We start from the raw sequence: 14,369 nt of genomic DNA, 5'->3' as shown, positions 1-14,369 counted from the left end.
CAGGCTATATGCCTAAATATACAATAGGTGGTGACAAGGGTGATTTAGTAAATGTAAAAAAACAGTAATTTTTTTTTGAATAAAAAGAGAAATGTAGAAAATTATATCAAAATATTGAATATTAAATAAATTAAATAAAATTAAAAAATTGTGTTGACACAGCATCACTATGACTACATATTAGCATAACAACAACATGTATTTATTAAGATGAATATTAAATATATCATACAATAAAAAACAAGTAATTACATGAAAATGTGAGCAGTAATTAAGTAATTAAGAAATATTAAATACAGAACACTGGATTTCTAGTTTCTCTCCAGCCTGCTGGCTCTCAATGGAAACTGTGAAGTAGGTTGCCAAATCCGTATTTAATCCCCCTTTAAGGATTCCCCCAAAACACCACATATTTTTTTCATAATTAAAAACATTCTAGTGTATTTAAACTCTATAAGGTGCTGTTTATTTCATCATGATAAGTTAACACAATCGGTGCAATACTTATTTGAACGACAAAAAGGTTACAAAGTCTTCAATTTCAACGAAGTTAAGGATTAACCGCTGCAGTAAGAGACCAACACCCAAACTGGCAACGTGAAAGCAGCAGCATTTCCTGTTCCATGCCAAGGCCTATGTAAGGAGGCTGGGTCACTAGTCTTGGGATGTGGGTAAAACGCAGGCGCAGTGTTTTTTATTTATTTATTTTTTATTTCAAAATTACAGTATACATGGTAACAGCAGAAAACATTAAAAACATTTACATACAAAAGAAGCATAACGGAAACATAATCAAAGAGCTGTGCCAAACATAAAAGGACAACAGAAATGAAACAAAACAAACATAAAATAAAATAAAAACACACAAGAAAAATAAATAAATAAGTAGATACTAATAAAAAAAAGACCACGCGAGAGTATGACAATAATTTCACTTAAAAACATTAAAGATATTGCATACATTCATTGTTTTCATTGCTTTTTTGTTAGGTGAGGAAGAAATTGTTGACAGATATAATTCCATTTCTTTCATAAATACAAAGAAATTAGGCTTTTTTTGTTAAATTTACACTTGTGAATGTGAAACTTTGCTAGAATTAAAATTAAATTAATAAGAAAAACTGCATTACTGTCTTTGTCACTGATTGGCGGAGTGTAGACCAAAACGATGACGTACTGATGACGCGTGTCCGAGCCTCCTTCGCTGCTCTTTGGACTCATTCCGCCATTTTGTTATATAGTCGAGTAGGCTGAGACCAGACCGCTCAGTCAGAGAGGCAGCTTCCCCAGCGACCAGAACAACCAAACCAGAGACGGACGAGAGAAATAAACAGGTAAGAATCTGACTGAGTTGTTGTATTAATTGTATGTTCTTTTAAAATAGCTAACTATGTATGTTCTGAAGAGATAATAGTGTTTTGTAGCTAACGGTCGGTAGCTAACGCGCCGAAGCTAACGGTAGCTAACTAGCTCTAATTCAGGGGTCTCTAAGCAACCTGCAGCTCGAGCCACACGCGGCTCTGCAGCTCCTCTCCAGTGGGGCTCTGCAGCTCCTCTCCAGTGGCTCCCTGTGGGGTTATAAACATGGAAATGAATAACTGTTTTTGTTTACATTTTCATTTGTCCTTATCGTTGTTGTAGGTCTATTGTACGAAGGAGTATTAAGGCCACATTGAGGGAAAAAAATAAATCTGAGATTTCAAGAATAAAGTCATAATATTATGAGAAAAACAAAAAAGTCGCACTATTATAAAGTAGTAATTTTACGTGTTATTTTCTTTTTTCTCATAATATTATGACTTTATTATATAAATCTCAAGATGTTTTTCACTCAATGTGGCACTAATACTCCGTAGTACATATGCACTGTTAGTGAATAAAATCACAAGTTTAAGAGAAAAAAAATCGTAGTATTATGAGAATAAACACATACAAATAATATATAGTAATTTTACGTATTATTTTCTTTTTTTCCTCGTAAAGTTATGACTTTATTCTCATATTACGACCCTTTCGTCGTAATATTTTGACTTTATTCTGGAGATGTGTTTCCCTCAATGTGGCCCTAATACTCCGTAGTACATTGTCTCTTTGGCCCTCGCTGCTCTAGACTTATATTCTATATACTTAGACTATAAGCTGTGTTACCTTCATCACAATAATCAAATGTTTTGCAGCTCCAGACAGATTGTTTTTTCTTGTTGTTTTGCCTAAAATGTCTCTTTAGATGGTAAAGGTTGCTGAGCCCTGCTCTGAGCTAACTGTAGGTGGCTAGCTCTAAGCTAACTGAAATCGACCTCGAGGCGAGCCGCTCTGCTCGCACCGAGCACGAAGCCACATTGTGTTTAAGCGGGATATCGAAAAGATTGCTTTTATTTTGGGATGGTATTTGGCAGTTTACACCTCTTGCATGTATTCATGAATTTAAGGTTATCACAATTAAAAACATTTAGCTAGCTAGCTAAACATTAGCTTAGCAACGTGTGTCCTCGTAGTAAAGGACTAAGGCTAAAAGTTGGGCCCATGTGATGATTTAAACCGAGATAACTATTAGTAAGGATTGTTTGGCTTACGTTAGATGTATTAAAATAGAAGCTAATGGACTACTCTAACGTTACCATGGTGTATAATGAAGTTAATTTGCATTTTTGAGATTGTAATTTATGATGCTGTTGAATTGTATTGTGTATACCGAGAGGTTTTTAAGGTTATCTATCCTATTTATTATCAATAATAAATCACCTAATTACAGTAACGTTACAACCTCCAAAATGACTATGTGTTGAAGTAATGCCTTTCTAAAGCCATCCAACATAACCCTATTATAACCTTTGTAGGAGTTGTTGTAGGTCTTTCGTTTTATAAAATAACAAGTTGGGGGTGATCATGGGGGCTTTTTGAAACTGTTACATTGAAAGTAAACGATTATAGTGAAACCGGTTCGACCAGAGCTAGCTGGCTTATCACTTGTCTTCAAAGATACTCAGGTTTGCTCAGTTTCACTTGAGTAGTTTTCAGTCTAGACCTGGCTTAAGGTGACACTAACCATGAATATAAATGGTTTGAGAAACCAGAAACCAATGAATAAAGTGGTCATGAATAGATTTAGATGCAAATTTTGATTCTTCAGCTAGAAAGCCCTGAACACACATCTTGTCTGTATTTCTCATCAGTAATAGATCTGTTACTAATTAATCTTAGAACTTGTACTTTGAAATGTCTATAATTAACTTGTGGCTAAGTGAGTCAACATACTAAGCCTCAAATATTGAGCTACTGCACTTTTCCCCCTACTCTGTTTTAGGGCTGGGCAATATGGAGAAAATCAAATATCACAATATTTTTTACCAAATACCTCAATATTGATACCTCAACGATATTGTAGGGTTGACTATTGGTGCTATCACAAAATATTTACACTATGAGATTTTTGATAAATAATCAACTAATGTCATTTCTGAAGTTACCAGACTGTTGTAGCTGTTCTATTATTTGCCTTTACCCACTAAAGGCAAATAATAGAACAGCTAGAACAGTCTGGTAACTTCAGAAAATGACATCACTTGTGACTTTACTGCAATGCAGCCTTTAAAACCAGGAAAAGACAACACTTATACCATATTACAATAAGACAATATCTAGTGTCCTATCACGATATCGATATTTAATATCGATATACTGCCCATCCCTATTCTGGTTTAATGTTTACCAGGTCTTGTTTTTTCCCATCTCAGCAGATAACAATGAGTGGTTGTCGTGTCTTCATCGGCCGCTTGAGCCCACACGCCAGAGAGAGAGATGTGGAGAAGTTTTTCAAGGGGTATGGACGGATTCGTGAAATCAACTTGAAGAACGGATTTGGCTTTGTGGTGAGTGTGACTGTGCACTTTGTGTGAATTAAGAGTTCTGATCCTGTTTTTTCGTATTTAGTAAATAACCTTTTGTTTCATCTCTTCTCAGGAATTTGATGACCACAGAGATGCAGATGATGCTGTGTATGAGTTGAACGGCAAAGAATTGTGCAGTGAAAGGTAAGAATTGAATCTTGCATTATTTCCTTGTTCTGGGCCTCTTAGTACTCTGGCATGTTCACACAGACTAAATGATAGCATAGCATTTGATTACAATCACTGTAATACATTTTGTTACTACCTGAACACTTATACTAGCTTTGTTGTAATTCCTTTTTTGAGGAAGCCATCTATGTCTGCAAGCCATGTCTACTCCCACCATGACTCACTTCTTCATTTTGTGAGAATGAAGTCACAATGAGTATAGACAATAAAAGTATAATGCAGTATTCTTCAAACCTTCCAGTTTGGCTGCAAGAAAGGCCAAATCTGATTTGTTTTATTTTCCAAACAAGAAGAACATAAATTAGTAATGACATCACAGTTCAGAGTTTGTCCATTGACATTGAATCAGTGACTGAATCTGTGGGTTTACTGACTATTTGTTTGAGATATCTTATCCAGACTACCCATATCACAGTAAAATAACCAGCACACATGCTGTCGGACTCCTGGAAGTAGTTTCATTCACTGTCAATGCTTCAGCTCTGGTATTTGTCTCTTGATGACCTCACTACATACTTTCTGTTTCCTGTAAAGCAGGAGTCTGTTGATGCATTTAATCCTGCATTGTCCCCCTAAAAACACCAACTTCATTCAAATTAATGATTTATTTTAAGTCAGCCCACACAGAATTATTAAAAAAGACATGGCTGTATATCTACCATGGACTTTCTTCACAGACAAGTTGGAAACAATTAGTTTGTTATTCATCTGTTATCCTAAGAATTTCTCGCTCTTCTTTTCAGGGTCACTATCGAGCACGCTCGCTCCAGAAGGGGAAGAGGTGGCGGCCCTGGAGGAATGGGAGGCCGCTTCGGCGGCGGCGGTGGTGGAGGTGGTGGTGGTGGTGGCGGCGGCGGCAGCAGTGGTGGTGGTGGCGGCGGTGGCGGCTATCGCCCATCTCGCAGCAGTGGATCCAGGTACATTTGCCTAAAAAATAACTTGAAATGCTTCTACTCATGTTTTGTTTCAGTCAAAGAGTAAAAGAGTTTTTGTCAAATTTCCAGTATAGTAAAACCAGTGTTAAAGGGTTCTTACCCCATTGTTGTTCCCTGTTTGATTTATCATATCTTAGCATGGAGAGACAGCTTTCCAGCCAAATACAGTAACAGCCCTTAAGTGGCCAAATATATTTGAGTAAACAAAATTATTAAATGTCTTTTAAGAAAGCCCATCCTTTCCTGCCCACATTAAAATAACGCTGACCATTTTACCCATGTTTTGGTTTCTAATTAGTCATCATACATTTCACTTGACTGTAAACTGAGGTTGTTTAACTGGTTGTGACTAAGTCAAATAAAGCACGGTGAACTGTGACAGCTGTGTTTATCCAAGCGCACAACTCGTAAAAATTGAGTTTAAAAACTGAAAGGACTTCTGCTCATTCATGTGGCAGGAAACGCGTGTACAAAAAGATGTTTGACGTTAGTCTTTTGAGCAACATTAACTAAGATAAAATCAGGTGATTTTAATGTAAACCTGTTGTTCCACCTCTCTGAATCAAGTTTTCAAATATTGACTCGGCTCTTAGAAAAAGAGTAAATACAACAGGTGAACTTGAAGAAAAACTGGTTGGGCTGTGAGAATACGTTACTCCTCTTTTCACTGGAAAATGTTGTATTAAAACCTTTTTTTTGGTTTGCGTTGACTGGACAGGTATGGCCCTCCTGTGCGGACGGACCACAGACTCATTGTGGAGAACCTCTCTTCACGAATCAGCTGGCAGGTAAGAAATGACTAAACTTTCTTATTTATCTTATAACACAAGCTTTTTAAAAAATTGTATACATCACTTTGTAACGACATGTTTTTTTAATAAAGCAGCATTCATTTGATCAGGCCGGGTCAATAGTCTCTAGTCAGATTACATTAAAAAACCCAATAGATAATCGGCCAATTACAGTAAAAAAAACCCAGTTTTTTTTACTTCCAACTACATTTTTTTTTTGTCAGAAAAAAGCACATTACAGCTGCTCATACACATTCTCACCAAAAACATGTAACTGTTTTTTTTTTAGCTGCTCTGATATGGTTTCCTTTTATATCAGAGGTGAATGCACACCCTCCATGGAGGTGTCACAAGTGTGTAGCGCCCTCTCCTGGTTGTTTTTCTGAATAGTGTCCATTTGGTGCCTCTCCTCACACGCAGTTGCCGCCGGTCTAAAGTCTTGGCTGGGCCCCGTAGCGGGTGAAAGTGGTCTAGCGCAGGATACGGTAGCCTTAGGAGGTCCGTAGCCACAGTCTGGAGGTTCTGTGGGCTGGCACCCCCGACTGCTGTAACCCCCCTCAAATCCATGGTCCCTACACTCTCCCGTTTGGGTCTTTTTCTGTTGCTGATGGAGCTGGGGGGGTGTTGAGTCGGGCACACACCCCTCCCCCTACTTGCTCTCTGGTGGTTCCTTACTTGTGGAGGCCGGATGCTGAGTCAAGGCCGGGGTCGTTTCTCAAGGGCTTAACACTGCATTGGTTCCCATTTGCTATTTGGACAAGTGGCTCTATGCTAATATCTTCCTGGGTATGGAGCGGTAAGTAGCATAAAACTCATGTGATTGGGTTTGTTCAGGGTCGGGTGGTAACGGGGTGTAGAGTTACAGTCTCAAATGGGAAGGAGGTAGTTTTACCATGTAAACACTTTAGGACTTTTGAGCCAAATATTTGTATAGGTCACATGAACAAAATTGTTGTCCACTTACCCAGAATACTATTGTCATCAACCACCAATAAACACACAGGTTCATCTCACATACTCAGACACCAATCCAGTATTAATTTGTATGCAATAATGCATCAAACTTAAATACATTAAAATCTTAACTGATGTGTTACCGACTCACTATGGAGCAGAATTTGTGTCTTTGCTGATGCAAATTCATGGAGCCAATTAAAACAGTTTGAGTAAAGGCAATACTTGTCCACACAAAGCATTTTCAGTGGCTCTTTTGTTTACATGCCCTCCACTGAAATGGGAGCTTATCACAGGGTGACAAAGTCAGCATTAGATAACCAAAGTTTCAGTGTGTGTGTGTGTGCTGGTTTCTTGCTGCCTGCTCATTTCTCTCCCTCCAGGTATGAAAAGGCTCTCACTGGCACCTCGTGTTTTGTTCTCCGTCACTAATCCTGCATTATGCTTTGAAACAGGACCTGAAAGACCTGATGAGAAAAGCAGGTGAAGTTACCTTTGTGGACGCTCACAGGCCCAACAAAAATGAAGGGTGAGTTGCTCTTCTGTAAGTCAAATTTCTCAAATGGTCTCCAGAGTTTGGTCCTAATGAATGTTTCTGCTTTTCTACAGAGTGGTTGAGTTTGCATCCCGCAGTGACTTGAAGAATGCCATCTCCAAGCTCGATGGCTCAGAGCTGAATGGACGCAAGCTCAAGATCTTTGAGGACAGCAGAAGGTGAGCTGGTTTTTAACTATTTTTCGACTTGAAGACAAATGTTTGCAAAAAGTAAATCGTAAACTGGACGATGACTCCACAAGTAAACTTCTTGGAGGGCTGGTACAGAAATAGTTCAGACATTTTGATATCTTTTTGTAGCTTTGCCACGTCTAAAACGCGTGGAAAATGCCAGCCGTGCCGCTTTTATCCTTTTATCCAAGGTGCTTGGGATGTTGCACTATTGTCACTGGATGAATCTTTAAAATGACTTTCTCTCTTAACAGTCACAGCAAGAGCCGTTCCCGCTCCCGCAGCTACTCCCGCTCAAAGAGCCGCTCCAGGAGCCGCAACCGTTCCAGGAGCCGCTCCAGGTCCATGAGCCGCACCCCGGAGAAGAAGACGTCAGGAGGGGGCAGGGCCTCGGGCAGATCCCTCTCCAGGTCCAAGTCTCGCTCCAAGTCCCGCTCCAGGTCCCGCTCCAGGTCTCGCTCCCGTTCACCGGCTCCCGCTCAGAACAAACAGTCCCGGTCCCGATCCCGCTCTCGTTCTCGCTCCCGTTCACGTTCCCGCTCCGCCTCTGCAGACAGCAAGCACTAAGATCAGTGCACCTGTCGGCCGTAATAATAGACTGATAGTGGCTCACCACAGGCCTGTATGGTGATGTGATTTATTTTTTCTTTTTAATGAAGGGGAGGAAGTCGCCGGCTTCTTTTGAAATAAGATCGTTAATGTGTCCACATTGGCTTTGATTTCTCTGTTTTGTTTTTTAGTTTGGATGTGCTTCCACAGGAAAAAAATATTTTTTTGTGTTCCTATTACTTTGTTTTCCCATCATAAAATGCCCTTTTTTATTTTGATGAAATATCGAGTGACAAAACATTTTGATCAGCAATGCTACTCGTCACAGTCCTGCAGCCTGTCCTGTCTGCCATGTTATGATTCCATCCACTCCCCTGTGCTCTCCGAGTGTTCACAGCAGTTCAAGGTTAGGTAGGAAAATGTTGATAAGTATGTTTTTGTTAGCGAGCTCCTGGCATTGCCGTGAAACTGTGATTCTGCTTCTGATGGTCTACATGTGTTGCATTCACTGCCCTGATATGTGAACATAAAAATGCATCTCAGTTGGTGGTTTATTTCAGCTTTCTTGTGTAATGATGTTGGAATCTGGCATTAATTTCGTGCTGTTCAGGACTTCTCGTCTCGTGTTGGTGATTCATCTTCTTTGCTTTTTATTTACTTCATCTCCAGCGTCGGCCTGTGGGGTGTCGTGGGTCTGAACACAAGTGTCTGTTTCAGCAAGAAGAAATGTCTCTAAATAAGTTTATTAATTTGATACTAATACACTCACTGCATATTGTCAATTAATTTTTTAGTAATGTCCAGAAAGAAGTGACTTTTTTTTCTTTTTTTTTTAATATTTTGTGAATATGGGTCGAGAGACTCTCGTACGTTATAAAGTCTCTGCAGTTCAACCGAATAAAGCTTTCACAAACTGTTAAAATCTGTCAGCTAATGTTGATTATTACTGCACAATCAAAATACAGACACAAATAAAACTGCTTCAATAATGCAAATAAGTCCGTGTGAAAAATGTTAGATATCATGTAACGAGTGCATTTTATTTTAAAGATATGTCAGACTATTTTAGTTATTTCAATTTTATAAGAAAAAAGTATTGTATATTAAAGTGACAAGATTTCAGTCCAGGTTGATTTAGGATTTCTATTTGAGGGAAATATGAAGTTATGCTTAGAGTTTAGGAGTCTAGCCAAAGATTATAGAAGCAAAGAGAAGAAACCCTGGCCATTTCTGTAGAATATGACGATGGAATAGAAATAGTTTTGTTTTACTTTATGGCACTATTTACCGGTGTCCGGTAATCGCTTTCAGTCCAAGATGGCGGACGTGTAACTTCGCGGCTGAGTGCTTATGTTGCAATGGAACGAACAATTGACTTTCACTTCTTGGCAATTTATGTTCCTTGCTATTGTTTCAGGTTTTCAGAATTGTGAGCATAGTTGCATTCTACACCAGCTGACAGGAAGTAAACATGGACCCTAGGTGTTGCTTAGCAACGTAATTCTTTTGAAATGTGCTAAAAACGGAGCGTTTCAGACAGAGGGTAAATTCAGGTATATTCAGGCACAGTATGAGGAAAATACTTTTTTTTTTTTTTACATAACAGCATGTAAACATGTTCATAATATGAGAATAATGAGCATAATATGGAACCTTTAATTAACATTTTCAATGCAGGACTTCTACTTGAGAATACTTCCTCCACCTGGAAATAAATATAATAATTCTCTTTATTAATGTATTTAGACTGTAAAGTGAACATGAATTAATCCAAGGGTATTTTATTTTTGTAAGAGACTTTAATAAACACGTGTGTTACCAAGGAGATTACCTCAAATAGTATAAGAGAGGAGTTATTAACTACTTATGGGCAGTCTATCCATGGATTAATATGTTACAGCTTATCCAGCAGCTCATATTAATCCTTAAAGTGACCGAGTCCATGTCATACAGTCCCTGAACACCTTAATGGCGAACGTTTCCTCCTCCCTAAAACAAAACACAAAAGATTTAATTATATAAAATGATGTACTTGAGAACAAAAGGTCATTCAGTTCTTCAACTTCAACCACACCCATCACCACATGGTGGCAGTACCTGCTTATAGTAAGATGTCATCAAACTAGAGAATGCATGGCTCTGTGTTCACAATTAATATTTAATATTCATTATTATAATAAATATTATTAATAACAAACTTTATTGATATAGCACTTTTCAAAAACAAGTTTACAAAGTGCTGCACAGACATTAAAACAGAAAAATAGAAATTATTAGATAAAAGACAATGAATAAAAGCATTAAACAAAAAGATAAACTCTAATTAAAAGACATTTAAATATACATTTTACTCATTCATAATTAGAAAATTGTTGTTTGGTGGGAGAGCAGGTATAGTTTGTAAAAGTGGGTTATTAAAAATGTACACCAAATTGCACAATAAAGGGAGAAAATGAAACACTTTGCAGCAGTGCACCTGTATGTCTGATTACTGAGCAGTGACAATTTGGGAAATCAATGTGGTTTGTGACAACGGAACCGCCCAGACCTGCACCGGCTGCACCTGCCAAACAAGTGGGCAAAATGCAGCTTGGAGAGACCTTCAATGACGTCTTTACTTTGGGGGAAAACTGTATGAGAGGTGGTTAATGCCCGAGACGAGCCAGCTGAAGAAGACTGAGAGCAGTGACACTGAAATGAGGCTGCAAGAAAATTAGTGCCACCATCAGAAATAAATCTGCTCAGTTTCTTATTATAATGAGAACATCTCGTTATCAGGATGTTGTGTAACAGGATGTTTCTCTGACACATTACCACCAGTGTTACCTGTTTATTCTACCCTGTTGAATATTTCCATTTTATGCTACTTTATACTTCTACTCCAATACATTTTGGAGCCCAATATTGTAGTTTTTACTGCACTACATTTATTTTAACAGCTTTAGTCACTTTGCAGAGTCAGGTTATAAATACAAAAAACGATCAACTAATTATTAATCCACCTGATAGTACATAAAGTAGTTAGTAGTGCTTACACATTAATGCATCAATGATTGTAGTCCAATAAGATGCGATAAGAAAGATATTCCTTTATTAGTCCCGCAGTGGGGAAATTTGCAGTGTACAGCAGCAAAGGGGATAGTGCAAAACAAGAAGCATCAGCTAACACAGTAAAAAAGAGCTAAACAAAGTGTAACAAAATATGAACCATTTAAATAGAAGGAAGTATAAAAATAGGAGCAGTATATACAGTATTGACAACAAGCTGTTAGGATTTCTGTCCATTTGTGATGTCACAAATAGACAATATTTAGACCATTTCACAGTTTTAAACGTAAACATACTAAATGTGTCCCAGTTTATTTCCTGTTGCAGTGTATGTGAATGACATCAGCTGAAAGGATGCAAACATGGACCCAAACTGTTGCCTAGCAACGCAATTCCGTTGCCATTCTATTGAAATGCACTAAAACGAAGCGTTTCAGACAGAGGGTAAATACAAGTATATTCAGACAGACAGTATGAGAAAAATAATCTGTTTTTTTAACATTAAAGCATGTAAACATGTTCTAGTAGAAACACAAAATACAAGTATGAACCTGAAAATGAACATAATATGGGACCTTTAAGAGTAAAAGATCTGAGCAGGCTAGTAGCCTACTTCTCCCACCACTGTCTAAAAGTAGTAGGAGGCTAAAACTATTAATGAATTAAACAGGAAAATTAAGAATTACATTTTTAGTCACATAAAGATTGAAAACAACAGGAAACAAATCTACTCTTAAAGCTTCAGTAGGCAGTGTATTTTTGGCATCATTGGGCAAAAATTCCATAATAACCTTTCAGCTTATTGTAATTCAAGTGTTCTGAGAGATAACTAGACTTCTGCACCTCCTCATGGCTCTGTTTTCAGGCTTTAAAAAAATCTAGCCCGTGACGGGAGACTTTGAACAATCACAGGTCATTTCATTGAGAGAGCGTTCCTATTGGCTGTGCTCCGGTCATGTGACCAGAGCTTGGCGTTGCTTCACCAGATTTCACAATGGCAGCAGCGTCACAAACGTTCTCATTTTACAGCTAAACTGTGCACTACAAGATGATTCTGAAAACATTTGAGGAGAGAAATAGGCATTAACGTAACATAATATTGATTCATATTTGATCAGCGGTGCCTAGTTTGATTGTTTGGTCGGAGTTCGCGAGTGCTTGACAGCCGGCTCTTATAGACGGCAGCTCTTACTGCTTGTTTTCCTCCGGTAAGTGACATCTTGCACATGCCGTTAGGAGCACCGGAGGACACAGAGGCACAAGATTTTTTTCAGGTTACCTGTTTCATGTACTACTGTCAGGATATAGCGACCGTTTTATAAAAATAACTATTGTTAATCATATTTGCTCCAATCTCGCCTACTTCAGCTTTAATATAACCATGATTTATATGTAGGCTATGCTGGCTTTCCCTGCCTCCCCTCCTCCCCTCCCTCCCTCAGTGTGGCACTAATCACCCGTCATACCTCCGGAGCAGCGTGGTAGGCACAACAAGCTCAGCGGTTCACTCCTCTGCCGCTCCACTGCAGTTCCTCCGCTCCTCACACACCGACAACCGAACCTCCACCAGGACGGAGAAATGAGCTCGTCCTCCGCCGTTCACATCGCACTAACGTGAGCGTGTCACGGCTCTATTTTAACGGACACTCAGCAGAAGAAGACCCGCACCGGTCGGTGGTGATAGGTACCCTCCTCCTTCTCCTCCTCCTCCAGCTCGGTGTCGGACCGTCCCAGCCGCAGCACCGGACGGACCATGGCGGAGAGAAGCGGCCGGCTGAGCTTCGCCGGCAGCGGGGCTCTCAACAGACCGGTACCCATGAACCTGTTCGCCACCTGGGAGATAGATGGATCCTCTCCGAACTGCATCCCCAGGTAGGACCCTGAACGCACCACCACACTGTCCTTTTAAACTTTAAAGCGTCTTCAATGCGCCATGCAGGCTGTCATCTATCATCACACTGCTACCGGTACAGCTAGCTGCAGGATGTCATCATGCCCAGTGGATGATGCCCATGCATGCATGCAGGCCCTGCAGTGGGCTCCTGCAGACAGCTGCTATGGTGGTGGTGGTAAATGTTTAACTGGCACCAACAACAAACAGCTGCAGCCTCAGTGAATGGTTGAATCACACTGTAAAGGTGTTTTATTATGCAGGTATGTGTGTGTGGGTTGACAGCTCAGCTGTTCAGGTAGATAACCAGCTTTATGCCAGATCATTGTGCCAGCAGGCTGCACCACATTTGGCTCCAGTGACCCAGAGAGGCTGCGTTCACACTGATCCTGATTTTACTGCTCAGCTTGGATTTGTATTATTAGATAATTATTGCATCAAAATTCAGGTCCACTTGGTAACTTTTTCTGTGTCTTTTGACTGTATCACATGGCCTTCATCAGTGTGCATGCATTTGTTAACATGTGAGCTCAGAAGTTGTTATGATTTCCAAGATAGGGCTGCAACTAACTAATTGTTTTCATTGCCCATGCATGCATGCATGCGGGCCCTGCAGTGGGCTCCTGCAGCCAGCTGCTGTGGTAAATAAATGTTTAACTGGCACCAACACAAACAAACAGCTCCAGCATCAGTGCAGGGTTGAATCACACTATAAAGGTGTTTTATTCTGCAGGTATAAGTGTGTGTTGACAGCACTGCATGCTCACAATCACCCAGTCAGCTGTTCAGGTAGATAACCAGTTTTATGCCAGATCATTGTGCCAGCAGGCTGCACCACATTTGGCTCCTGTGACCCAGAGGCTGCGTTCACACTGATCCTGACTTACTGTGCAGGATATCATCATGCCCAGTGGATGATGCCCATGCATGCATGCAGGCCCTGCAGTGGGCTCCTCCAGCCAGCTGCTGGTGTGGTGGTAAATAAATGTTTAACTGGCACCAACAACAAACAACTCACAAACAAACAGCTGCAGCCTCAGTGCAGGGTTGAATCATACTATAAAGGTGTTTTATTCTGCAGGTATATACTATATGTGTGTGTTGACAGGACTGAATGCTCATAATCACCCATTCAGCTGTTCAGGTAGATAACCAGCTTTATGCCAGATCATTGTGCCAGCAGGCTGCACCACATTTGGCTCCTGTGACCCAGAGAGGCTGCGTTCACACTGATCCTGATTTTACTGCTCAGCTTGGATTTGTATTATTAGATAATTATTGCATCAAAATTCAGGTCCACTTGGTAGCTTTTTCTGGATCTTTTGACTGTATCACATGGCCTTCATCAGTGTGCATGCATTTGTTTACATGTGAGCTCAGAAGCTGTTATGTTTTCCAC

General features: G+C 39.7%; 2 protein-coding genes across 7 annotated transcripts in view; both read left to right on the top strand.

Annotated features, from left to right (window-relative positions):
* The first annotated feature begins 1,174 nt into the window (after nt 1–1,174).
* On the top strand, nt 1,175–8,957 carry srsf5a (serine and arginine rich splicing factor 5a). 3 transcript variants are annotated; one of them, XM_074660903.1, is made up of 8 exons: nt 1,175–1,334; nt 3,735–3,869; nt 3,961–4,031; nt 4,820–4,993; nt 5,730–5,799; nt 7,212–7,285; nt 7,366–7,470; nt 7,737–8,957. In XM_074660903.1, exons 2-8 carry the CDS (start codon nt 3,744–3,746, stop codon nt 8,047–8,049), a joined length of 933 nt encoding a protein of 310 aa, XP_074517004.1. In that variant the 5' UTR covers nt 1,175–1,334; nt 3,735–3,743; the 3' UTR covers nt 8,050–8,957. The 3 variants fall into 3 exon arrangements, with proteins under 3 accessions (XP_074517004.1, XP_074517001.1, XP_074517003.1); XM_074660900.1 differs by having other exon boundaries at nt 5,721–5,799; XM_074660902.1 differs by having other exon boundaries at nt 1,178–1,334; nt 3,738–3,869; nt 5,721–5,799.
* A 3,597-nt stretch (nt 8,958–12,554) lies between these two features.
* The window catches only part of pacs2 (phosphofurin acidic cluster sorting protein 2), a 71,709-nt gene continuing 69,894 nt past the window's right edge, over nt 12,555–14,369 (top strand). For 3 of the 4 annotated variants that reach the window (XM_074660899.1, XM_074660898.1, XM_074660895.1), the window contains exon 1: nt 12,555–12,951. In XM_074660899.1, coding sequence (XP_074517000.1) covers nt 12,833–12,951 — 119 coding nt within the window. In that variant the 5' untranslated portion in view covers nt 12,555–12,832. The remainder of the gene's footprint in view (nt 12,952–14,369) is intronic. The other variant, XM_074660896.1, reaches the window with a different exon arrangement.

This window comes from Sebastes fasciatus, chromosome 15 (genome assembly GCF_043250625.1).
Source record: "Sebastes fasciatus isolate fSebFas1 chromosome 15, fSebFas1.pri, whole genome shotgun sequence".
NCBI classification, from domain to species: Eukaryota; Metazoa; Chordata; class Actinopteri; order Perciformes; family Sebastidae; genus Sebastes; species Sebastes fasciatus.
Note: the sequence above shows the minus strand (reverse complement) of the source record. Positions and strands in the feature narration are given on the sequence as shown.